At 56.6% G+C, this 25250-nt stretch overlaps 1 protein-coding gene across 2 annotated transcripts in view; it reads left to right on the top strand.

Annotated features, from left to right (window-relative positions):
- The window catches only part of ANGPT4 (angiopoietin 4), a 46035-nt gene extending 25476 nt beyond the window's left edge, over positions 1-20559 (top strand). The window contains exons 2-9 of one of the 2 annotated variants that reach the window (XM_075011885.1): positions 3215-3361; positions 4813-4934; positions 6085-6301; positions 8865-9035; positions 10318-10419; positions 11371-11537; positions 13921-14051; positions 16568-20559. In XM_075011885.1, the coding sequence (XP_074867986.1) occupies positions 3215-3361; positions 4813-4934; positions 6085-6301; positions 8865-9035; positions 10318-10419; positions 11371-11537; positions 13921-14051; positions 16568-16728 (1218 nt within the window). In that variant the 3' untranslated portion in view covers positions 16729-20559. Of the gene's footprint in view, positions 1-3214; positions 3362-4812; positions 4935-6084; positions 6318-8864; positions 9036-10317; positions 10420-11370; positions 11538-13920; positions 14052-16567 lie in introns of both variants that reach the window. The other variant, XM_075011884.1, reaches the window with a different exon arrangement.
- The last annotated feature ends 4691 nt before the right edge of the window (positions 20560-25250 follow it).

Below are 25250 nucleotides of genomic sequence, written 5' to 3'. Positions count from 1 at the left end.
TGCTTTGAGACCTGCAGTGACAGGCGGTTTGGAGGCCCTGGGGGCATGGTGCTCCCCTCCAGCCCTGGAGGGCCTGCCTGGCCAGCCCTCCTGGGGATTCAACAGCACACCCTCCACCAGGTGCCTTTACTGAGCAGCCTCACTACTCTGTCCTTTCTGATCATCAAAGCACAGTTAGAAGCACCCCCTTGCTCCCTGGCAGTCCTTTCCCTGGGCTGTTTGTCTCACTTGAGAAGAAAGGGCAGAGCTCCCAGCCCTGGCTAGCATCTAACATTCCTGGGGCTTGCAGGAGGGGTGGGCATTTTGGGACACCTGGGCAAAAGGCAGTAGAGCTTGTGGTGCTGACTAGAGTGTCTACATACCTGTGCATTATGGGAAGCCTCCCTGGAGGTCAATCCTGTGGCCAAAGCCTCTGCCTGGTACACAAACCCTCACTTTCAACCTTGAAAGGGGGAGGCTGGCAAAAGTCAGTCATTGGGCTGGTGGAATCAGTATCCTGCGTTATCAGGCTTGGCTGTGTGAAAGCTTGGGGACAGAGATGGAAAAAAAGGGGGGAGGTTTTCCAGCAGGAGGAAAAAAACCTAGTGTAGCCAAGCCCTGTCTTTTATACCTCTTGCTTTCTTCTGCCATGCAGCTGGGGAGCCGATTACCTCATTAACTTCTCATGCACCTGCAGGTGCCAGTGACTCAAACCGAGCAGCCTGCCCAGTTCCGACTCTAGCCAGACCCAGTGCTCTGGGGGTTGTAAATGGCTAGGATCCCCAAAGGGTGACATTGGTAGCTGCCCACCCCACCCTCTCACAGGCACCTGAGTGCGCAGACTCACTATAACAGTAGCTAGCCAGAGAGCTTCTGTCCCCTGCCTGTCTGTGCAGCTCTGAGTATGTTGATTTCTTTTCTCATTTCCATTCCTCTTTGACTGCCCAGGGCAGAGCACTCAGGGGAGGTTTATACCAAATGGGCCCATTGTGCTATAAAGATGGGAAAACTGAGGGCCAACCCAATGCCTTACAGTCTTCCAAACTCAACGAGAAGTCCCGTGGCACCTTATAGACTAACAGCATCTAAGGAAGTGGGTCTTTGCCCATGACAGCTAATGCTCCAAATTATCTGTTCGTCTCTAAGGTGCCATGGGACTTCTTGTTGTTTTTGAAGATACAGACTAACTCAGCGACCTCTCTGATACTAGTCTTCCAAGCAGTACACGGGGGCCAGGTGACACAGCTGGACAGCCCCCTCCCAACTCCAAATGCCTGCCGCGAATCTCCTTGAAAAGAAACAAATCTTCTCGGTGACTTAAGTCACAACCCAGCCCCGGAGCTCAGACTGGAAATGAAAGGGAGAACAGCCGATGGAACAGTCAGAACTGTGTCTGCTAACTCCAGCTGTACGATTGTCTTCTCTTCTTCTCACGTCGCCAGGGGAGGAGAACAGGCGATAGAAACATTTTCTATGTCCTGCTGGCAGCAAGACAGAAACAAAATAGACCACCCTCCTCCCCCCTTGCCCCAGCAAGAGCCGTGTAACTAAAGTGTGTGTCTAGCACTGGCTGGTTTGCTGGTGATTCAAACAGCAAACCGGAGCCCTGAGTGGGTGCAAAAGCCAAGGGCTTTAGTAAGCACTTCTCGTCCACGTGTCAACCATGTGCAATGGGTCAGCAATGGCCGGCAAGTCCCTTGGGTTCGCTGTTAGCCACTGTGATCCCTGGAGCTGGTTTCTGGCTGTATTATTAGTGGTGTTGGTGTAACTCACATGCCTACTGGGTGTGGTTCACTGTCCCATGTGGAGGCCTCTAGACCACTTACACAGAGAAAGCCTGAGACTCCTGTACAGCCGTAGCTGAGAGCCAGCTGGCTGGCAGGTCAGACTGTAGACGCTCCTGCTTTAAGTCTGCGTTACCCGGAAGATGGACCCACTCAGGGTAGATCTCCCAGGCTTTGGTTTCGCAAGATTCCCCAGTCACGAGGGTTACAAAACAGTCGGTTGAGGTTTGCCCTCTGTCCTTCCCACCGTTTGCGTTCCTGTTTTCCAGCTCTCTAGAAGTGTAGCTGTCTCTCACAAACAAACTGGAGGGACACCGCACAGCCAAACCCACCAGGGGCCAAATATGACCAAATAACAAGCAGTCCCGAGGCACCTTAGAGACTAGCACATTTATTAGATCATAAGCTCTCGCAGCTTCACCACAGGTGACTACCCAGGCCTCAGTCTGAGCCCCTGGTGAATGCCTGGGCACTTCTGTTCTCAGCTCCTGTCTCTGTATTGCCCGGCTCAGGAGGGTGGGCCTCCGGCACCAGCAGCTCAGAGAAGCAGGGGTGATGTGTCATGAGTTTGCAGCCGGGACAGGACTGTGATGAGAGCACAGGGAATCTGCAATCTCTTGGAAAAGGCCCCTGCTGTTTTGCTTCCAGTTTTCCACAGACTGGTGGATGCTGGGCCAGGCCCTCAGCTAGTGCAGATCAGTGTAAATCAGTGGAGCTCTTCCCCGTTGAGTTTTTGCATCATGTGAGTTTCTCCTGCCTGACGTTGGCTTCGGAGGGGGCTGAGCTCTGGCCCTGCCGAATGCCCACAGTGCCAGACCAAGCCAACAACAGCACCCGATACTCAGCACCTCCGATCTTGGATCCGTCCAAACCTGTTGCCACCCTCCAGTCACGGGTGAGCAGAGCCTTAGTGTCAGTGTGGGAGCAGAAGACGGACAGATCTGTGATCACAAGCACACGCTGCCCCTTTGCTCAGAGGCGGGTCCTTCCTCATCAGATTAGAGAGGGGAGCAGGGAGGAGAGAGGTTTCAAGGCCACAGCCAGCTTCCAACAGTTCCTGGGCCAGAGAATCTTGGAGAGGTTCGTTTTCCCAAGCGGACTTCCTTGCGCCAGCAGGCCAGGCTGCGGACAGCACACGCTGTCCTCCCGATAAACGGCCAAGCGAGTTTATGCTGGGGTGAGAAGCTTTCGGCAGACTCATGGGCTCTCCTGTCCAAACCATGATGAGTAATACTGGGTTGGCTTAGCACCAGCCGAATGGGAGGGAGTCAAAGGTGATTCTCTGGAGACGGGGCTAGGAGTGATTTCACCAGGGGGAGATTATGTGCCGGGAAAGAGGGAGGTTAAACGCTGCAGCCCTGGAATGAAGAGAGTGGTTGGTGTTGGGCTGGGGATACGCAGAGCTCTGGCACCGGGGAGTAACTGGCTACTTCCCCTCACCCCCGATCTAGCTGGAGAGCTACATTCAGATGAACATGAAGCCTGAGATGGTACAGTTCCAGCAGCAGAACCAAACAGCCACCGTGCTGGAGATTGGGACAAACCTCCTGAACCAAACTGCGGAGCAGAGCCGGAAGCTGGCGTTTGTGGAGGCACAGGTACAGCAGAAGCATTCTGGGAACAGCTGATGACATCTATGTGTACCTGGTTCAGGCTAGGAGGTCCTGGGTTCTCGCCAGCTCTCCCCCTGGAACGTGACCGTCCTTGGGCAGAGCACATCACCTCTTGCCTCAGTTTCCCAAGCTGTAAACGAGAGTGGAGATTCCCCCCATTTCACAGGCCTCGTTCGCTCACCTTTGTAAAGAGCTTTGAGCTTCTTAGCTGAAGGCTGGGGGTGTGGGGCAAGCCAGTGCATGTTGCTTACATGACCATCACATGCCTGTCATGTGCAGGTTTCCTGTGCTCCGTGGGGCTGGTCACAAAGAACTCCTGGCTTATGTGTGTGCCTCATGGGTGGGCTGAGGTTCCTGAATGCTGCTGGTTGGAATCCTCTGGCTGGAAGGGACCTCAGGAGGTCATTGAATCCAGCCCTCTGCCCATAGCAGGAATGATCCCAACTAAGTCATCCCAGCCGGGACCTTGTCAAGCTGGGACTTAAAACCTCCAGGGATGGAGATTCCACCACCTCTCTAGGCAACACATTCCAGTGCTTCCCCACCCACCTGGGGAAGTAGTTTTTCCTAATATCCAACCTAGACCTCCTCCACTGTAACTTCAGACCACTACTCCTTATCCTATCATCTGTCACTACTGAGAACAGCCTCTCTCCATCCTCTTTGGAACCCCACTTCAGGGAGTCGAAGGCTGCTATCAAATCACCCCTCAGTCTTCTGTGGACTAAATAAGCCCAAATCCCTCAGCCTTTGCTCATAAGTCATGAGCTCCAGCCCCTTCAGCATTTCGTTGCCCTCTGCTGGACTCTCTCCAATACCTCCACATCCTTTTTGTAACGGGGGGCCCAGAACTGGACACCATACTCCAGATGTGGTCTCACCAGTGCCGGCCAGGGGGGAATAATCACTTCCCTCGATCTGCTGGCAATACGCCCACTAATGCAGCCCAGTAGGCCATGACAATTAGCAAAATTATGCCAGTTCCCAGGAAAATCGCTGAGAAGGGGACAGCCACCTTTGAGAGCCTGCCATGGGTAGTTGATGTGGTGCGTGCAAAAGGAGCAGAGAAGATGGCTTCCAAGGGCCAGGTTTTTAAGGTCAGGTCACCAACGGGGAGCACATGATTCATCCGATCAGCCTCTGCTCCTCTTAGTCTTGTGGTCTCTTGTGTCGCTCCCCTTTCCTGGAAAGACCAGGTCCTGCTCTTGTCCAGCATGCCTGAGATCCATGGTACCACCTACTATTGGCTTCAAAGGTGGCCCCAGCTACGCTGGTTTCCTGGGGTGCGGATGTCATGCGTCCGTGGTGAAATATCATATCAGGGGCTGGTTACGTGGCTGAATGCTCAGGGGAGGTCCAGGAAGGGGCAGGTGGGAGAGCTGGGGAGATGGCTCAGGGGTCCCACTCATAATTGTTCCCAACTGCTCCTTGGACAGGTTCTGAACCAAACCTCGCATCTGGAGGAGCAGCTGCTGGAGAATTCCCTCTCAACCAACAAGCTGGAGAAGCAGCTGCTGCAGCAGATGAATGAAATCCACAAGCTGCAGAGCAGGAACAAGTACGGCTCTCGGGCTCGGCCCAGCTAAACTTTCCCTTGAGTTCCCTTGACTGACTCTTGTCTCCTTCAGATGTTGAAGAGGAGGGTGAGGAAGGCTGGTCTTTGAATCAGCAGCAGCTCTCCTGGCCCCAGAGGGAACCTCTGGCTCCTTTATGGGGCCCCCGACGGGGTTCAGCTACTTTCAGGACCGAGTGGGAAGCTTTCCCAGGCAGCTCCAGCATCCCAGTGCCTGATACACTTCCTATTGGTCTGTATCTCTCTTCCCCTGCGCCTTGTGTGTGCCATGTCGGCCTTCCCTGGCAGCTGGGTGATTGTGCATCCACTCAGGACAGACTCAAACGCTTCCCGGCGGATTAGCAGAGCACCCCCAGCGAGGTGTTTGTTTCCGGGGGTGGTGCACGTACCTCAGCCCACATGAAAATTTAATCCGCACATGAGAAGATGAGCAGGAATGCTGCTCTGCCTGCTCCCACACGCTGACTCCTGGTTGATGCTAGAGCTGCTTTGCTCCCCCCGATGCGATGCCCGCCAATGTGCGTGGCAGGAGGCACCATGCAGCGATTGCTGTATTCTCTGCCTCCCTCCCTTCGCTCTGCCCTGGGCTATGGGGAATGTTTGCTCTCGGCTAACTCCTGGACAGGCTCACAGGGCGGGATGGGTGCCAGGGCCGCTGCTGAAGGGGGGCCGCTCAGTGTTTGCAGTCGCCGGCGGAGCTGTCTCATCTCTGCAGCTGCAGCTGCCCGGTCCCTGCCAGGAGCACCGAGCTCGGGACGACAGCCAGTCCATGCTAGTGGAGTTGGGCGGCTGCCATTGGCTTCTTCCCTTATGATTAAGGTGCTGCCAGGACTTTATCCCTGTCCTGGAGCTGTGGCTAGGTGGGGTCCAAGTCACTCATGAAGAAGGAAGAGAATTGGGGGCAGCAGACCACTGGGGTGGGCCCCACGAATGACACAATGAGTCTAAGCCACAGCTTGAGCCAAAACCATTTGAAGTCAATCAAAAGCCTCCTCTGAATGTCAGTGGGTTTGTCTCGGGCCCCAGCAGCTGCCTAACCGGGGTGTTGTGTGGCTTGTGCTGTCCTCCAGGGGGAGAAGATTCCCTCGAGCGAGTGGGGACCTCACCCTTCCTCTTTTGGCCTGTCTCTTTGCAGCCTGCTGGAGACACGGGTGCTGGAGATGGAGCGCAAGCGCCAGGCAGAGCTGGAAGGGATCCGGGTGGAGAAGGAAAAGCTGCAGCACCTGGTGAACCACCAGAGCCACACCATCGAGGAACTGGAGAAGTCCTTCCAGGCCACCCACAGTAACACCAGCCTGCTCCAGCAGCAGCAGCTGCAGCTCCAGGAGTCAGTCCAGAACCTGGTGCAGCTGGTTTCCCAGGGCAAAGGTGAGTTCCTTCCACGGGCGAGTCCTCGGCTGGCCAGAGCTGCAGGGAGCTCGTAGGTATCCCTGACTGGAGAAGAGAACCTGTCCCAGATTCTGTGGGGGACAAAGGCTCCTTGGAACTCGCTGCTGAGGATGGGTCCCTGCCCTGTCCATAGGAGTAGAGCCCAGGGTGCAAACTTCCCCACGGTAATGTCATGCGTTAGCTGGGACCCCCCCATTGTGATGTTCCTCGGCCCAGCAACCCATTCGTGCAGGAATGTGAGCTTCCTTGCAGCAGGGCCTGCAGTGCCCATAGAAATGAGGGGTACACCTCAATTCACCCTGCTGTGGGACAGTGGGTGTTCAGTGAAGCTGGGCTAGAAAACCGGAAAAGGTCCTTTCACAGCTCCTGCGTTGCTGGACATCTTCCGCCTGGTCTCACAACAACGCAAACCAGGCGGTGGGAGAGCTGGGGCCCAAGGATTTAGCTTATCCTGTGACAGCAGGGCAAGTGAGCCAAGATGCTTAGTCAAAGCTGAATCTAGATCCCAACATCGCTGGAGTTAGGGGCGCCTTCTCAAACAGGTTGTACCTCTCTAATCTGGAACGCTCTCATTCGGCAAACTCCGTAATCTGGCTTGATCTCAGTTAGCTGGACGACCACCTACCAGGGGTGCAGCCAAGTTTCCCGTGGTCCTGTAAAGTTTGCTTCCAGCCACCAGTCCTGGCTCGCTGTGTTCTGTGCTGTTCTTGAGCTGTAATTTACCCTACATGTCTTCTGAGAGCCCAGGAAGCCGTGGACGTGTTGGTAACGTGTAAGACGATATTGAGCTCCCATTGTCCGGCAAATTTTCTCGTCTGGCAGCGGTTAGGTCCTGAGTGTGCCAGACGAGAGAGGTTCAACCTGTAACTGCCACTGGTCGACCTACCGTAGCGTTACGTTAGAAGTGCCGTAGATTTCAATCAGTTGATAGACTCAACAGAGAGACAGAAAACTGCTCTGAACCCACCGTGGGTTCACTTTGACTATGTCTGCAAGAGGCACAGAGCAACCCGGCCCCCAAAATTCCAACAGGGGGAGGTTTCTGCACTGTCCCAGGGTGTTCTGTGCAGCCCCGTTCCCCAGCCATGTTAAATCCTCAGGGCTGAGTCTACAGACTGTGCTCTGGAGGTGTCACAGCCACATGCACATAGACGCATGAAAAGATGATCAAATAGACCCTCTGTGTTCCCTGTAAGCCGACCGCTTGGGCAGCCACCCAGGAGAAGTTAACTTCTGCTCAGCTGATTAGCAGAGTGCCTACAGCTGGCAGCGTGTGTTTCTATTGGTGGTGCACATCCATGCATGCCGTGGTGCATGTAACAAAATTTATTCCACCCATGGATGTCAAAAATGAGAGGGAGCCCTGCCCACAAACACTCAAGCCACGAGGAAAAGAGCAGCCAAGGTGCACGGCCCAACTGGAGCAAAGCCATAGCGTTAGACGGCCCCTTCTCATGCAAGGGCTCCTCCCCATAAGGCTGGAAGTGCAAAGGGGTGTCCAAGAGAGCCAGGAGCGTTCCTTCTAACACGTTTGCTTTCGTGCATCTTCATCTGCTCTCCAGGGGCTGCTCCTCCAGCGTGCTCAGCACCCCACCAGCTCCTGCGTGCACTCAGAACCACTTGCCCCCCAGCAGGAGCTGAGGGCACTCTGCATCTTGTAGGATTGAGCCCCGATGCCTGCAGCTCCTGCTCCCTTTGCAGCAAGCCAGTAAAAATTGCCCCGGGTGGCCCTGGTGGTTGGACAGAGTTGCAGCCCAGAAGCTAATGCCAGCCTGGTAAATAAGAAGGCTTTATGGGGAGAGGGCTGCTAAGCTCCCACCCTCTTTATTTTTGCCGCACTCTGAGTTTTATGAAGCTGGAGCTCACATTCTCTTTGCCAGTTATCGAAAGAGAACTAGCTCGGTGTTACCTGGGCTCCCACGGGAGGGACCGTTAGCTCCAGACCTCTAAGGGAGCCAAGTCTGACTCCAGCCCCTGGCTGGGACGGGGAGTCAGCACAGCAGAGCCTAGCACCCTAGCTGCAATGACATCCAAGGCTGTGGGGGCGAAGGCGGGGTCATTCTCTTGACCTTCGTCCTCCCAGCATTTACCAGCCCCTGTAAAGCTGGTTTGTGATCTGTGGCATTGCCCCTTGTGCTTCACTGCCATGAAGTGGAGCGTAAAATGCTGCCATTTGGATCTGGGAGCATCGTTCCCCCAGTGCAGGTGGGCTGCCCAAGGTGCAAGGCAGGAGCGGCATGAATGTTACAGCCGCCCCCCACAACCCCGTCCTTTCCCAGCGTTGGATCTTGCCCCTTGGTTCTCTTAAAGGTGCGTTTACACTCGGAGCAGCTGTGCGGTGATTAAGGAGGCTGGGGTTGGAACAGGCAGGCGCTCTGGAGGTGCAAAGAGGTGCTCAGTAGGTAATATCGAAGACTGATCATGAACACACAGACAATCCAGGGTGCTCCTGGCTGGCAGGGCTGTGCCCAGGCCAGGAAAGAGGCAGAGAAGTGCTGTCTCTCTGTTACATACCCCGAGTCCCAGAGCACCCGTCAGCTGTTTGCCGCTCACTGCCAGGTGCTCTTGTTTGCCTTGCCAGCTCCCGCCCGGCAGGAGGCGCAGGCGTTCCAGGACTGCGCACAGACCCGCCGAGCGGGGTTTAACATCAGTGGCGTTTACACCCTGCGCATCCCCAACATGACAGAGCCCAGGAAGGTGAGTCCGGCGCAGAAGTGGGACTCAGGGCCTGCACTGACGTGGAGGTCAGTGCCCAAGAACGAGGGCGAGGGGTCCGAGCGGAGACAATCGGCCACGCTTCCTGACCGGCTGCCATGGCCTGGCACCTAAGGCCTCCCCGGGCCAGCCTCGGGCCCGTGCTGGGACTCTCCACTGTGGAAGAAACAAAGCTTCACTCTGCGTTTGGGTAGAAAGCTGCCAGAGACTCTTTATTAGCATATACGAGCAGCTGCAGGGGAGAAGCCCACCTGACAGAGTTTCGCCCAGCCAGTGATAGGCGTCTCCCCGAACACCACTTTGGGCCGGTAGATATACTTTTACAAGTGAAGCAAACAATAGTCACATGGCTTAGTAACAGAGAAACTCTCCTAATTAACGGGGCGCTGGCACTGCCTGGGTCTGGCTGATCTCAGCGCTGCTTGGCGTTATCAGGATGCTGGCAGCATCGGCGTCTCGTCTCTCGTCTCCGCGCACCTTTCGTGTAGTACCCATCATTCCTTTCAGTCAGGCTATAGCTTGACCGAACTTTTGCTAGGCCTCTGGTCTCCCACTTCCACACCACAGCCCAGCCTCTTGGTCCTCAGAGAGTCTGTTCAATGCATCTCCAGCCGGACTAGGAAACACCCAGTCTGGGGGAGCCTGGTGCCACCACCCCTGAGCCTGGGGCGGGTGATAATTTCCGACGGGTGGGCTGCACCAAGAATGTGGAGAGTGGTCCAGGGTGGCATCTTCCGTGGTGTTCAGGGCGGGGGGTGAGGTCTGGGAGGGGATATGGGTGCAGGAGGGGCTGGAGGGTTGGGGTTATGTAGGGCAGGGGTGGGAGTGGGGCACAGAGGATGGGTGAGGGGCAATCTCCTCTCTGCCTGCTGCAGCCCCAGGCTGCTCAGAACTGCTGCCTCCCCGCCGCCCTCTCTGCTCCAGCCGCCGGGAGGAGAAAAGGGGGAGGCTTCACGCGCTGGCCCTGCCCCCAGCAAAATCTCTCCGCTCCTATTGGTTGTAAATCGTGGGACACCTCCCCGTCCTCACCGCCTCCGGAGCAGAGAGCCATGTGGAGCGGGCAGCTGCTTACAGCAGCAGCTGGCTGCTCTGTGCCTGGGCGCGCCACCGGCTGCATCCGGCTGCTGGGCAGGCCACACAGACCTCACCTCCTGCCCTACCTGCCTTAGCCACGAGATCTGTGTTAACCTCACTTCCCGCTGCTCGGGGAACCTCCCTGTGCCCCCTCAGCCCCTGCAGCGCTGGTCCTTTGCATCCCCGGCAGGCGTTCTGCGAGATGGAGACGGACCGCGGGGGGTGGACGGTGATCCAACGCCGAGCCAACGGCAGCGTGAATTTCCAGAGGAGGTGGAAAGAATACAAACAGGTCTGACCTCGCGCCTGCCCCTCTGCTGAACTGATCAGTCACTGACCCATTGGCAGTCCTAGGGGCAGGGGAACCTGGGTGGGGCAGAGAGGATACCCCTGGGGAAGCAGGGAGGTCAGGCTCGGGTGGGTCATTTGTATGTCAAGCCTGCAGTGGATGGAACTAAAGAGCCAGTGGCACGAAAACCTAACAGTGTAACCGATTAGGCAATGCAATCAGCTCCTGGGGCAGGCGACCTCATCACTGAGCACGAGAGAGGACACAGCACAGGAGCTGAGACCAGTGTTCCCTGTAAGCTGAGCACTTGGGCAGCCACCCAGGAGAGGGTCAGGTGCCGCCCAGCTGAGTCACAAAGTACCCCCAGTCGGCCGCAGGTGTTTCTATGGGTGGTGCACATCAGTACATGCCTTGGTGCACGTAAGAAAATTTATTCCACCCACAGATGGAAAAAATTAGAGGGACCCTTGATTGATACAGCAAAGGGCATGGTTCTGCTCCAGAAGCCATGTCAGGTCTCACAGGTATCTGAGAAAGTACCACTGACCTCGGGAGGCAGGCTGGGGACTGGAGAGGGCCAGACGGAGAAGAGCTGGTGGGCAGAAGGGAATGGAAAGAGCCGGCTGCCAGAGCACAAGGCGACAGAAAACTCTGGCTCGAGGCAGGATGCCAGTCAAACATTTCCCCATTTCCTGCTCCCCAGATTCAGAAGTTTCATCGAACCATTACAGTGCAAAACACTTCTCCCCGCTCGGTCCTGGCTTAGCGTGGAGAAGACACGGAGCCAGTCACTCCCATGCTGCCCAGGACACAGGGCTGTAACTAAGGGCAGAATTTGCTCTGGTCTATCCAAAGCTGATGGAGTTGTGCCACCTCCCTTTGCCAACCCCGAGGGACCCTGCTCAGCTCAGAGACACGTTCTAACACCGCCCCCCGTTGGCTCCTTTCCCACAGGGCTTTGGGGACCCTGCCGGGGAGTACTGGCTGGGGAATGAAGCAGTGCACCTCCTGACAAGCCAGGCTCCCTACTCGCTGAGAGTGGAGCTTCAGGACTGGGAAGGACACCAGGCCTATGCCCATTACGAGACATTCCAGCTGGGCAGCGAGCGTCATCTTTACAGGTGGGATCCAGAGCGGGACAAGAACAACATTCCCTTGGGTCTTTCTTCTAACCCCACCTAGACCCAGGAACTCCCCCGCTGCCAGGCAGGACTCGGTGGCAATCCTCTTCAAGCCAAAATCACAGCCCCGGCTGATGGGCCCCCAGCGTTTGGGGAAGAGGCTGGAGCAGAGAGCGCAGCTGGGGAAGGGAGCAGGAGAAGCTTAACCTCTCCAGTCCAGCACTCTCTCCCCCAGCAATGTCCCTAAGCTGGCATGATTTCTGTTATCCAGACGACCGCTCATCACGGGTGCAGCCAAGTTTCCTGCGGTTCCACAAAGTTGGTTTCCAGTCACCCGTCCTGGTGCTCAGTGTTCTGGGCTGTGCTTTAGCTGTAATGTACCCCAAATGTCTTCCCAGAGCCCAGGAAGCAGCGGAAGTGTTGGAAATGTGCTAGAAAATATTGACCTCCTGGGGTCCGGCAAATTCTCTCGCTGCAGCCCCAGGCTGCTCAGAACCGCTGCCTGCTCCCTGCGCTCTCTGCTCCAGCCGCTGGGAGGAGAAGAGTGGGAGGCTTCACGCCTCCAGCAAAATCTCTCAGCTCCTACTGGTCATAAATCGTGGGCTTTCCAGCCAGATGAGACTGCTCCACTCATCAGCCCAATTGCAATTCCAAACCAGCCAGGTCCCTCCTCCCGCCTTTGGCCTGTTTCCGGGGGAAGAAAGGTGTCACCTGGTTGCCTCGGTCGGTCCTAGGGTGGCAGAATAGAGAGGTTCACACTGTGGGTCTGGGGAATCTCTGCTTTGGAGTTCAGCCTTGACTGGACCCCCACCTCCCGCAATATTTGACCTTGCCTTGTGGAACTGCAGATCACGCTCCGGGGCGGGTCTGGCACCTTTAATTGTCCCGGTAATTCCAGCTGCAGGGAGGGGCGGGGCTGCCCAGGTGATGCAGACCTGGCCATGGGGGCATGGATCAGGGTGTAGGCACAGTCCACACACAACTGACCAAAGCTGCAGAAAGGGGCGGTGCAGCTTGGGGGCTGGGGGGGTGCATATGCCCACCTAGGTGCTGGAATTTGGGGTGTGGGGGTGCTGCTGCACCCCTGGTTTGAAGTGGTTTTCATTCTATAGAGAATTTCCAGTTTGGTTCCCCAACTTTCAGCCCCTTCTCCTGACTATAAAATCATTCCAGACCCCCTTGCCCCCCGTGTGCCCATCAACCCTCTGCCTTTGTGACGGATGCACCCTCCGTTTCGGCAAACGTCACCCCCAGGGACTGGTCCCTGAGCTTGCTCCAGGCCCGTGGGAAGGCTGCTGCGTCATGCAGGATGCACAGGGAGTGCTGCATAACCATTCAAACCCCACCCCCTGAAACAGCGTGGCAGGACAGGGCTGGAAGCGAAGGGAACACTGTGGTCACCTCACTTGCCCCCGTGTAACACAGGCTGCACCACGCCTGTGTCTAGCTCCCAGAGCAGAGCTGTTAGAAAAACAGCCAGGCCAGCAGGGTTCCCTGTAAGCAGAGGGCTTGGGTGGCCGCCCAGCAGAGTCAGGGCCCCCCTAGCTGGCTAGCAGAGCACCCACAGCCACCCACAGCCAGCAGTGTGTGTGTTTATTGGTGGTGCACATCCACACATTACTTGGTGCCCGTAACAAAATTTATTCTGCCCTGGATGGAAAAAATTAGAGGGAACCCCGCAGCCCGACGTGAAATTGCCAGTGGCAAAGATTCCACCGTGGCTCTTGGCCATGTGCCCCAACAATTAATTAACATCACCGGTACAGACTAGCCAGCAGAAGCTGGCAGGAGCAGGGACTTGCAAGGCAGAGCACAATACTCAGTGCTGAAACTCGGCCAGGAGACCAGTATTAAAAGCACCGTTAAAAGTCTCACCGTATCTCTGGGCCTCACTCCCGCCAGGCGCTCGGCTCTCTGGCCCTGCCCCAGCGAGACTCTGAAGCACACGCTGCACTTTTAAGTGCCTGGTCCGGCTGGCGTCTCTCGTGTGCTTTGGTGCTGGGCTGGACAAGGGCCAGAGCCCACAACGCCCTGCGGGACGGCGCCCTGGAGAACTCATGGAACTCTGGCCAGGAGAGACGGACCAGAAGCAGATAGGCCCTGCTCTGTACCAGCTGCTCCAGATGCAGCCTCACCCCTGGTAGCTTGTGAGCTTGAACAGCTCCACCTGAGCCGGTGGCTGGGGGACGCCTGCAGGGATCTGGCATCCCTCAGTGCTGCTGAAGCAACCTGCGAGGGGATTGCTCCCCCTGCCTATGGTTATTTGCCAGGCCAGGGAGGAAATCCAGGAACCGCTGGCGAGAGTCTGAAAAGTAACTCTTGTCCTCTGCCTCCTTTTCTCCTCCTCCTCCTGCCCTGCTCGCCCTGTGCCTTGCTCCTCCAGGCTCTCCCTGAAGGGCTACAGCGGCACCGCCGGCCAGCAGAGCGGCCTGGTCTTTCAGGGAACCAACTTCAGCACCCGGGACTCGGATAACGACAACTGCCTCTGCAAGTGCGCCCAGATGCTGTCAGGAGGTGAGCGGGTGCCGGGGCAGAGGGACCTGGGGCCAGCCTGGTGAACGGGTGGGAGGGGAGAGTGCAGAGCATCTGGGACACCGTTCTTGGCAATCTCCGTTCTTATTGACTGGAGGATGGGTGGATGGATGGACGGGTGGACGGAGACCCCCAGCCATGTGAGTGAGACCGCTCCTTCGTCACTCTGCCTCCAACTTTCCTAGACCTGCAAGAGCGTAACCACCTGCTGCAGCCAAGGGTGGAACTGTTGCCACATTGTCCTGGTCAGGTTCTCAGATACCACCATCACTTTAGCTGAGACCCTTCCAGAGATGCCCGAAGCGATGTGACCGGTGTCTGTCTCTGGCCAGCTCCTCTCCCCACCCAGGAGGGGACCTCTGGCTTTGAGCTCAGGCTTTCTGCCGGCAGCTGAATGCTGCAGGTGTTAGCATCCCTGCCTGGACTAGGTCCCAGCCTCCTGCAGGCCCTGGCGCCCTGTCATGGTCCCGCCCATCCCTGTGGCCTCTGCAGCCTGCTGTCCTCAGGGTCCAAGCCACCGGCCCTGGAGGCTGTGCTGCTGTCCCAGGGCTCCCCAGCTGCTTCCAGATGTGGCTACGTTGCCAGCTTTCCCAGGGCAGGTGCCATTTTTAGTACTGTCATCCGGTCTGGGTGTCACAGACTGGGGGGTCCCCAGGCCCTGTCCCCATCTGCAGTCAGACGTGACTGTCGGCCGGCAGGGAGAACAGGAGGTTATCAGGCGACAGGGACACAACACGGAACAGACTTGTCAGCACAGAAACTAGGAGCCATCAGTACAATCCATCCTGGCGAGAGGGGCCCAGAGGGGGTTCCCAAGCTTGGGCTCTGGACCTCCCGCCTCCCTCTCCAGCCAGAGGAGACCGCCCCACCCATCAGCCCAATTCCAATTCAAACCAGCCAGGCCCCTCCTCCCGCTTTTGTCCTGTTTCCAGGGGGAGAAAGGTGTCACCTGGTTGCCTAGGTTACAAGGGCCATGGAGGGCCATTGCGTACGTGTCAGAAGTCATTGGACCGAAACTTCCCTCGCCGCTATGCGCTGATGCTGTGCCTAGGGAAACTGAGGCACCCCCCTGGTGTAACTATAGGACGGAGGATTGGGCCAAAAGAAATCTAATGCAGTTCAACCAGGAGAACTGCAGATCCTGCACTTGGGATGCAGAATCCCAAGCAGTGTTACAGGCTGGGGACTGGCTGGTTAAGCAGCAGTACAGCGGAAAGGGAGCTAGGGGTTATGGTGGATGAAAGGCTGGAGATGAGTAAGCAGTGTGCCCTTGTAGCCAAGAAGGCTAACGGCATACTAGGGTGCATTAGGAGCAGCACTGAGAGCAGATCTAGAGAAATGATTGTTCCCCTCTATTCGGCACTGGTGAGGCCACATCTGGAATATTGTGTCCAGTTTTGGGGCCCCAGTATAGAAAGGATGTGGATGTGCTGGAGCAGGTTCAGCGAAGGGCAACAAAAATGATTGAGGGGCTGGAGCACACGACCTATGAGGAGAGGCTGAGGGATTTGGGCTTGTTTAGTTTACAGAAGAGAAGACTGAGGGGTGATTTAATAGCAGCCTTCAACTTCCTGCAGGGGAGCTCTAAAGAGGACGGGGAGAGGCTGTTCTCAGTGGTGACAGATGGCAGAACAAGGAGCAATGGTCTGAAGTTACAGAGGGGGAGGTGTAGGTTGGATATTAGGAAAAACTACTTCCCCAGGCGGGTGGGGAAGCACTGGGATGTGTTGCCTAGAGAGGTGGTGGATTCTCCATCCCTGGAGGTTTTTAAGTCCCGGCTTGACAAGGTCCTGGCTGGGACGACTTAGTTGGGGCTGATCCTGCTTGAAGCAGGGGGCTGGACTCGGTGACCTCCTGAGGTCCCTTCCAGCCCTGGGATTCTGTGATTCTATGAATAGGAGACACATGCGACTAAACCAGGGAAATGAAACCCTCACCCCGGCTCTGCCACGCTGGGAGAGTTGGCAAATCGAGCTGTGACCCCAGGCAGGGGTGGTGAGGTGAGTGAACAGGTCAGGAGGGTGCAGCGCAGCACACACCCCACCCTACCCAGCTTCATCCTGGCCCATGGAAGCCAGTGGGGCAGGATCCAGTTACTGCTCGCCCCACTGCCACTGGCAACACGGGCTCTGCTGCAGGCAGGAGAGCTCAGGCCTGGTTTCTTTTTCTCACTTTCGGAGGGTTTGAATTTGGACCAACTCTTCCCGACACCACAAAACGTTTCCCCCCAAGCCCCCCAGCTCTTTTGATCTGTTCCATTCTCCGAGCCCCCGGAGCAGTGGATGTCTGACCCGCCGGGACGCCTGTGCTCTGTGTTTTACGCTCTCCGTGCCTCATGTCTAGGCCGGTTGGGGTAATGGCGACCGCCTACGCTCCCCAGAGCAGCCCTGTGATGAGCACCAAACCGACCGCAGAGCCCAGCAGTTCCCAGCTCTGTCCGGGGTGCGGACTCCACGTGGTAAGTTCTCTAACCTTTCTCCTCTGTGTCCCCCGCTCAGGTTGGTGGTTTGACGCCTGTGGTCTGTCGAACCTGAACGGCATCTACTACCCCGCCAAACACAGCGCCCGGAAGCTCAACGGCGTCAGGTGGCACTATTTCCAGGGGCCCAGCTACTCTCTCAAGGGCACCCGCATGATGATAAGACCTTCAGACTTCTAGCGCCCCAGACTGGGAGGACGTTGGGGCAGACGGCAAGCCAGGTTCCAGGCCTCCGGACTGGCAGGCGAGAATCCATCCTGGAACCATTAGACCAGCAGCTGATGGCAAAGGAGGAGGGACACATCCTCGCAGGAGCAGGGCTCTTGTAACCCAATGCCTGGCACTCCAGCACAAGGCAAAGGAGGAAGACCTGGAGCTAAGGGGAGAGAGGACTTGGCCTGGAGCCTTGGGCCTCCCAAAAGGAGGGGAAGAAAGAGCAATCAGAAGATCTAGAAACTCAACGGCCCCTTGGTGTGAATGATGAGTATTTGGACTAATGTGAGTGTTTTCTATGCTATATCATCTACAGGGAAATCAGGCCGACCACAGAGACCCCACTGCCCCCTGGTCAGGGGCTGAGAAAGACCTTCTGAATGGCAGCTGGGAACAAGGGAGAGTATTGCTGAGGGGGTCTGGTTTGAAATGGCTTCGTCACAGTCCAGCAAATACACCCCCACCCTTTTCCTTCCCTGTTTTCTCTGCTTCTGAGCTGCCCCATGCTGCCCTGCTCCCAAAGGCAGGCTCTTGTCTGCAGCGGCTGGTTAGGTGGCCTTGGGAGCAGCTGATCCCGAGGAAGCCTGACGGGGGGGAGACGAGATGGTTTTGCTTTGGGGCTTGCTCTTGTGTTTGCCGTTGCCGAGCTCCAGCTTTCCCTCTAGGGGACCTGCCAAAGTGCCGAGCCTGCTCCCGACCAGCCGCACAGACGGCCAGTGCAAGGCGAGCGCCAGGCCTTGCTTGGAGAGCGCAGCCCACAGGGGGTGCGGGAGGCTGCCGAGGGGATGGAATGAGCAGGCTCGGCTTATGAGCTATGCGGAGTACATTGAGAGAGGGCCCTCTGGCAAGTCCTCTGCGTTCAGCACCCACGCAGCTCATCCCAGGGCTCCTGCCTCTCCGCCTGGGCTGGCTCAGGGTTAGTGCCAGCCGGGCGTTTCTGACGGCTGAAGGCCCCCCGAGCCCCTGCTCAGTAACTCGTCCATGCGCTAGGTAGTGGGGCGTGCTGTGGGCGTGGCTGGGGAGCTGTGCTAAGTGCCGCTGTCCCAGGCTAACAACGCGCTCACCTTTTCGGGTCGGCCCACCCTGCATCTGCGTCACCATTCGAGCAGACAGACTGGCGTTAGCTGATGCACCGACACCAGCAGAGTAGCTGGGGTCAGGGCAGTGTTCCCTGTAAGCTGAGCGCACAGGCGGCCGCCCAGGAGAGAGCCAGGTGCTGCCCAGCTGATTAGCACAGCGCCCACGGCCTCCCACAGCTGGCACCATGTGGTTGTACCCGTGGTGCATGTCTGCACAGGCCTCGGTGCGCTGAATAAAATTCATTCCACATGTGACGGGGAGAAAACCAGAGGGAGCATCGGTGGTGGGGGGGCCATGTCCATGCCCTGGGGGCCCAGTGTGTTCATACCCAGGCAGCTAGCCTGACCGCCTGTCCCTGCTCCCCTTGCTGCGGACTGCCGGCTGGGTGACTGCACCATGCGGCCTCACAGGCTCTGCAAGCAGGTGCACCCACCCTGCTGCTGGGCGATCATGCCCCGGCGCCCTAGCAGCACCCCAAATCCCTCCGCACAAAGGTGGCCCCACCAGGCTGAGGGGCTGGCGAATGCAGCTCTAGCTACTGCCTGCCAGGCGAGGCGACCGGAGCCTGTCGTCGCCTGGGACTGGCCCAGCAGCAGCGTAAGGGCCTCCTTCGCCGGCCCTGCTGCTGTTTGTTCCCAGCAAGAGCTCCTCTCGACTGCCCTGCAGACCCATGGCTGCTGGCCACAGCTATGCGCAGCCGTGGCTTGGCCCCTTCTGCAGACCCTCCAAGGGGACAAGTTTCAAGTCCACGTAAGAGGAGTCGAGAGGCTGGTGACCCCTCCCCATTGTCTAGCTGGCTTTATTGCAGCACATCCGTCGGCTCTCCATCCTCCAGGGAGCCAGGGGAGAGGAGGGGGCAGGTCTGCCTCTTCCTCCAGGCCTGTTGTGTTCTTGTCACGACACCCCGTGGGTGACAGCCCACTCAGGCCTCTCCAGGGTGACTGCCTGAGCCGCTCCACCTCTCAGCAACGGCTTCTCAAAGGCTAGAAAACGTGCATGGCCGTTCTGTGCCTCATTCGGCACTGCCTGATTTTCAGCCAAAGGAGCATTGGGCCTGGGTTCCGGCTGAGCGGAGCGAATCGTTACTAGCAGCACTCTGGATTCCTGTTGTGGCCAGAGCTGGGGTTCCCAGCCTGTGAACCAGTAGGAACCCCAATCGCCCCCCAAACCATTCGCAGACCCCCATCAAAGCCAGCTCTAGCCTCTGTGGTACACCTCATTCGCTGGCCAAGGAAACCACAGCATTGATTTATGGACAATTGGTCGCCACTTTACCATTTACTTAAAGCTTATTTCCTATTGTAACGCTGACAGACCCGGGATGACGGCACAGGGGATAGAACCTACGAGGAGAGGGTCTGAAGCCCTGCACTCTACCACAGGAGCTAAAGGCCAGGTGGCTCTCAGCCAAGGCTGTAGAGTAGAGACTTCACTCACCCCAGCTGAGGTCTTGGTACCTCTGGGTGCTACACTAGGATCATTTTTATTTTTCTTTTATTTTTTTCCACAGACCCCCCTGCAGTACCCTCGGAAACCCCCAGCTATCCACGGACCCCAGGCTGGGAACCACTGGCTTAGAGCCCTACTCATGGTCCAGGGCCTTGCAGGGCCTCTGCAGCGCCATGTGCATGGAAACCCTGTGGGTTTTTAAACCAACACATGTGTAATTAAGAAGCCCCTGTGCAAGCTGCTGTCAGCCTGAGACAAGCGCCCCAAGCTCAACTCCACTAGGAGGGACCACTCCTCCAGTACTGCCAAGCATGGGAAGGGTCTTCCCCCCAACCATCCCCCAATACCCCTCCAGCCATGTGTCCCCCAGACACCTACACCTGGACTGATTAGCAGCACCATGAAACAGGGTCGCCCTCGGTGTCTGCTTAAGGTAGCTCAGCTCCCCTGGCCCTGCAGCAGTGCTAACAGGGAGCCAGGAGTGCTAAATTACATATTCAGCCACTACAGGAGACCCTGACCTGGCCGGCCTCTTCCTGGCCATGGAAGATTTCAGACACAGCGGGGCTTGCACAGCCAGGCCAAGGTCACACCCAAGCATCAGCCTTCAGAGCTGTTCCAAGCTTAGGCTCTGTTCCCCTCTTTCCAGAGAAACTTCCGTTCGAAAGTCAGAAGCTTGTTAGGCTCTGAGGGCCCCATCCCTCCTAGCCCGAGTTCTCCCGCCCCGGGACGCATCCTGATCTTCAACAAGCACCAAACGCTCCCAGACCTTCGGCAGAGGGCGCTGTGCGGCTCCTGAGCATTACGCCGGCACAGACGCCAGGTCACCGCATGGCTGAGGAATCCACCCCGTGCACTCTCGCACTGGGCGAGCCAGACTCCTGGAGTTCACACGCAGACGTTCCCAGATCAATGTCCCACATTCGTAGCAGCCAATGTCCCCAGCACAGGCCTATTGCTGAATCCTGCCCCCGGTGCCAGGTGGCTCTGGCATCGCAGTGTGGTTTGTGCATGTCTCCAACGCTGGGTTGTGCAGGGTCTGGGCTTTTTTAGATCCAGGGTTTGATTGCACAATAAGCAGTTTAACAAGTTCTCAGACAAGGTTTGGGAGCCGTCAGAGCCTGGTGCAACCACCCAGTTTCCTCTGTGAAGGGCTGGCACTGTATTCGGTGGTGGGATTCAAAGAGCTGCCCTGCCAGACGAGTGATGGGTGCCTCTGGGTTGTAATGCCCGTCGTCTGTCTGAGCTCCACATAAAGGATTTTATAGTAGCCACCAATAACCCTCTTGCTCTTCTTTGGTTGGACTACCCAGCTCCCAGTCATGCCGTCACTGTTAGCAGCACTGTCTCCAGCAGAGGTACCAGGGGGTTTATTCCCTTGTTCTCCATCCCTCCACAGGAGGCTCCAGGTCTCTGGGTCTCTGGCTCCAGGTCTCCATTCCACTAGTCCCCCGTTCAGCTCAGACTAGTCGGAGTCCGTGATCAAAGTTACAGTCTGAGTAGGGAGCCGGTAGGAAGAGGCTCTGCACTGACCCCATCTCACCCAGGGAAGGCAGAGCCGCTCCCAAAAGGGAAGGCACCATGTGGACACTCGCATGTCTCTGGCTCACCTGGTGACTGATCCTCCTCGAACGGGCATTTCCCAGAGCGGCTGAGGCTGCTGCCTGCCCAAGTCCCTCACTGGGACACCGGTACCCCCAGCCCTCGTTAGAGGAGCGCTTTACTTACGAGTACTGGCTTAAACGAGGGACACATGTACTTACCTTTGTTCACTAGATGAGTGAACTCCACCCCACTAATACAAGCCTAACCCCACTCCATGCAGCTTCAACCCACCACAGCCTGAACCCCCCGCCAGCTCCGCAGCCCCAGCCAGCCACAGCCTGACCCCCGCACCCTCCCCACGGACCCAATCCGTCTCCAGGTTTTAACCCTCCCTCCTGCTCATGGCCCCAAACTGCCCCAGCCTTTAACCCTCCCAACCCCCAAACCCAAACCCAAGCCTCACTTAGCTTCCTAAAGCAGCGTCACCTGCTGCCGCCCCTTTGCCCAGTTAGGAGCCCTAGCGACCAATCAGAGACGTTTGTGTGTATTTTAATGGCAATTCAGTGTCTCTCTTACGAGTTTTCACCCATGAGCAGAAAGCTGGGAACCACTTGTGCTCGTACAGCGAGGGATGAGTGTGTTGTAACCACACGGGTGGCTCTGAAAATCTCACTTTGATCCCCATTGCAGATGTTCCAATGGCTTGTTTAGTTTGCAGAAGAGAAGACTGAGGGGTGATTTAATAGCAGCCTTCAACTTCCTGAAGGGGAGCTCTAAAGAGGTGTATGAGAAACTGCTCTCAGTGGTGTCAGGTGGCAGAACAAGGAGCAATGGTCTGAAGTTACAGAGGGGGAGGTGTAGGTTGGATATTAGGAAAAACTACTTCCCCAGGAGGGTGCTGAAGCACTGGAATGTGTTGCCTGGAGAGGTGGTGGATTCTCCATCCCTGGAGGTTTTTAAGTCCCGGCTTGACAAGGTCTTGGCTGGGATGACTTAGTGGGGGTTGATCCTGCTTGAAGCAGGGGGCTGGACTAGATGACCTCCTGAGGTCCCTTCCAGCCCTGGGGTTCTATGAGTCTATGACTCTATGATGAAGCATTTCAGAGTTATGCATACTCATGACCACTTTCCAAAAAGCATGGGGAGTCCATTGCAATCTCCCCTTTAGCTCTGCAGATAAGACCCATCACTTTGAGAGACCTTGTTGTGTCTAATACACAGCGGGTGCACAAGCCAATTGGTGCTACATTTAGAAGTGAACACACGCTTTTTGAGGTTCAAATTCCATTCCACTACAGCAAAACCCACCCGCTGAGCTTTCCCCACTGTTATTTGAATTCCCTCAATCACTCTAGCTAAGCCAGAATCACTGTCCAACTAGCTTCTCTCGTTTGCATGACATAGGGGGAAGAAACCCACATTTGTCTGGGATTCAAGACACAGGAAGCCTGAGCTGGGTGGTTTGGTTCAAGAACAGAACCAGAACTTCCACAAAGTTCAGGGATGGAGGTTTGAGTAGATGCTTATCCAAGCCCATCTCTGGCTGGTTCATTACATCTTCCATGAAAAGCAATGGATGGAATTAAAGGAACATGGGTTTAAGGAAACCTGGAAAAGTTTTGTCAAATCCAACTTTTTTTTAAAGCTGAGGTTCCCCAAAACCCCAAACATACCGAGGACCTGGGGCCTCTCCAGTCTCATCGCCTTTTGAAAAAGTATCACAGATTTTTAATTCTCCTGGCCAGACTAAACAGCACTTACTGTCTATCACTTAGGCTTGTAACCTCTGTCCTCCAGCCTCAGCTGAGCTATTTCCTGAGCCATGCCAATGACATAGTCTCACCTCTTCGCTCTCTCGCAGTTTAAAAAGTTATATTGAGCCAGCTGTGGCTCTGCTGTGCAACGCAGACAGCTGGGAGCTCACTGCTAGCACCTCAAAGCCAAGAGTCCTCTGCCTCTGCGAGCACGACCACCCAGGAGAGGGGAAACAGAACGTCCACCCTCTCCGGGCTGCAGAACTCACTGCTGCGAGCTCACAGCCTCCTCACCAGCCTCACATTTTCCATTTAAAGTCCATCCACAAGCACTTCACCTTCCCACCATCTCCCTCCCACGCCAGCAGCAACCGACCAGCCTGCGCCTGAAAAGCTCTCCTGCCGGTGGGGGACAGCGTGCTTCTTTGGCGCTAACATCTGGGAGGTGCTCAAAAGACAGAGATGGGTGTACATGACCCTTACGAGGCACAGCCTCAGGGGTAGGACTTCTGCTTTGTACTGTACAATGAATGGACCCAGATGCCCTCTACTGGCCCGAATTGCTATAACTCTCTTTGAAGGCGAAAAAGTTGCTGTGGAATCCAGGTAGGCTTCGCATAAGGTATAAAGACTGCGTGAAGGCCAATCCTGCTCATGCTGGGTTAAAGCCAAAGCAGCTAGAGCAGCGTGCAGAAGGCCGACCAGGCTGGCACGCTCTCGTACGACACGCGTATGATAACTTTGAAGAGCAGCGACGCGTACGCCTGATTGATGCTCGTGCGAGAAGGAAGGCACAGCCACACCCGCACGGACAGAGCCGGGACAATTCCCTTGCCCCTCCTGTAAACGCCCAGGCCGGTCAAGGCTTGGACTCCTCAGCCACATGTAAGTCCACAACCGATGAGCTTGCGCAAGCTTAAGGCGTCATCATCGGGCACGGCAGCCCACCGAGGAGGAGGGATCTGAAGGACTTCCTGGCTTCGGAGGCTCAGAGGGAGAGCCGGGTTGGTCTGTAGCTTCCCAGCTAACAAGCAGTTCCTGGCGCACCATGAAAACGAACAAGTTTATTAGGTCATGAGCGTCCGTGGCTAAGACCCACACCTGCCTGCCCACGAGAGCTCGTGACCTAATAATTGTTAGTCTTTAAGCTGCGACAGGACTGCTTGCTGTTTATTTGCTCTGTGTGTGTGTGTGTGCGCGCGTGGCCCTCCCCATCAGCAGCTGCACAGATGAAACATGTAAAGAATGATGAGGAACCCTACAAAGGAACACCCTAACAATACCCACAGGGTGCACAGCAGAGGCACTCCCAGTGCATTACAAAGGTGGCTCTGTCGCTCACAGATGGGCCAATGAGGCCAGCGAAGGGCTTTGCCCAAGATGAGCCAGCCAGCCTTCCCTGTGAGCTGAGCGCGTGGGCAGCTGCCCATGAGCAAATCGGGTGCCGCCCAGTGAGAGCAGAGCGCCAAAAGCCGACAGCGTGTGTTCCTATTGGCGGTGCACATCCACACATGACCTTGGTGCACATCACAAAATTTATTCCAGCCCTGGATGGGAAAAATTTCAAGGGAACCCTTCACCCGGTGGCGAAATCCAAAAGAGAACCCAGTGCACCCAGCTCCCAGTCTGCTCTGTTGGCCTGTAGCATGGCAAACACATGGAGAGCTCGATGCGGCAGGTCCACATGAACAGTCCCAGGGATGCCCAAGTATGTCTGCTTAGCTGCAGCTGCAGAGCCTCCAGGGTATGCATGTAGCTGCTCATCTGACACACGGTTGACTCGCGACTCGGAATGAATCCAAGCAGGCCAAACAAAGCTGTTGCCAATCCTCAGAGCTCTCCCCGCACTGGAATGGCGGCAACGACAGCCCTTTGCCACTAAAAACGCACCCCCCCCGCTTTACTCCTGAATTGGGCAAAATCTGCTCTGGTTGGCGCTTGCCAGGTTGGAGCCTGAGCATTAAGAACAGCCCTGGGGAATCTAAGGTCAGGGCTGCACGATGGGGAAAAATCGATTCACAATATGCAGCTCGAGCTATGCGAGTCGGGTATCTGGAGTGCAGGAATCAGAAATCAGTTTTTCCTGCCATCCCCACAGCGGGAGGTCGGCGGGAGAAACTCTTCCATCAACCTCCCTAATGCCTCACAACTGCCTGGAGTACCAGGGCGACGGCGGAGCTCCGACGGTTCGATTTAAGGCGGCCCCACGAGGCCCGCGAGATCGAACGCCGCCACGCGCTCTTCCAGGCGGGGGCGATGCACCCTAAGAGGGTGGGAGGGTCTCAGGATGCAATCCAGCGATCCCTGGTTGAAAGGAACCCTGCGCGGCACATCAGCTGCGGAAAATGCGCCCCTAGTTCCTTGTGATCTGAAGCTGGGCAACAAGTCTCAGAGAGGGCGGCCGTGTTAGTCTGTAGCCGCACAAATACTGCAACAAGCAGCCCTGAGGCACCTTAGAGACCAGTTTATTTGGGCATGAATTCCCGTGGGTAAAAGCCACTTCCCCAGCTGGGTTTGGCGTGGAAGAGCAGAACCCAGATGTCCGTTTGTGGCTGGGTGAGGTTCCTCTTGCAGTGGATGTCACCTGTGCTGCTCTCTGTCTGGAGCAGATGAGTTCTCAGGCCTCTCCCCTCCTGCCGGCGTTATCCGTGAACGCCCTCT

Source organism: Carettochelys insculpta, chromosome 17 (assembly GCF_033958435.1).
Source record: "Carettochelys insculpta isolate YL-2023 chromosome 17, ASM3395843v1, whole genome shotgun sequence".
Classification (NCBI taxonomy): domain Eukaryota; kingdom Metazoa; phylum Chordata; order Testudines; family Carettochelyidae; genus Carettochelys; species Carettochelys insculpta.
This window is presented reverse-complemented; position numbering and strand designations above follow the sequence as displayed.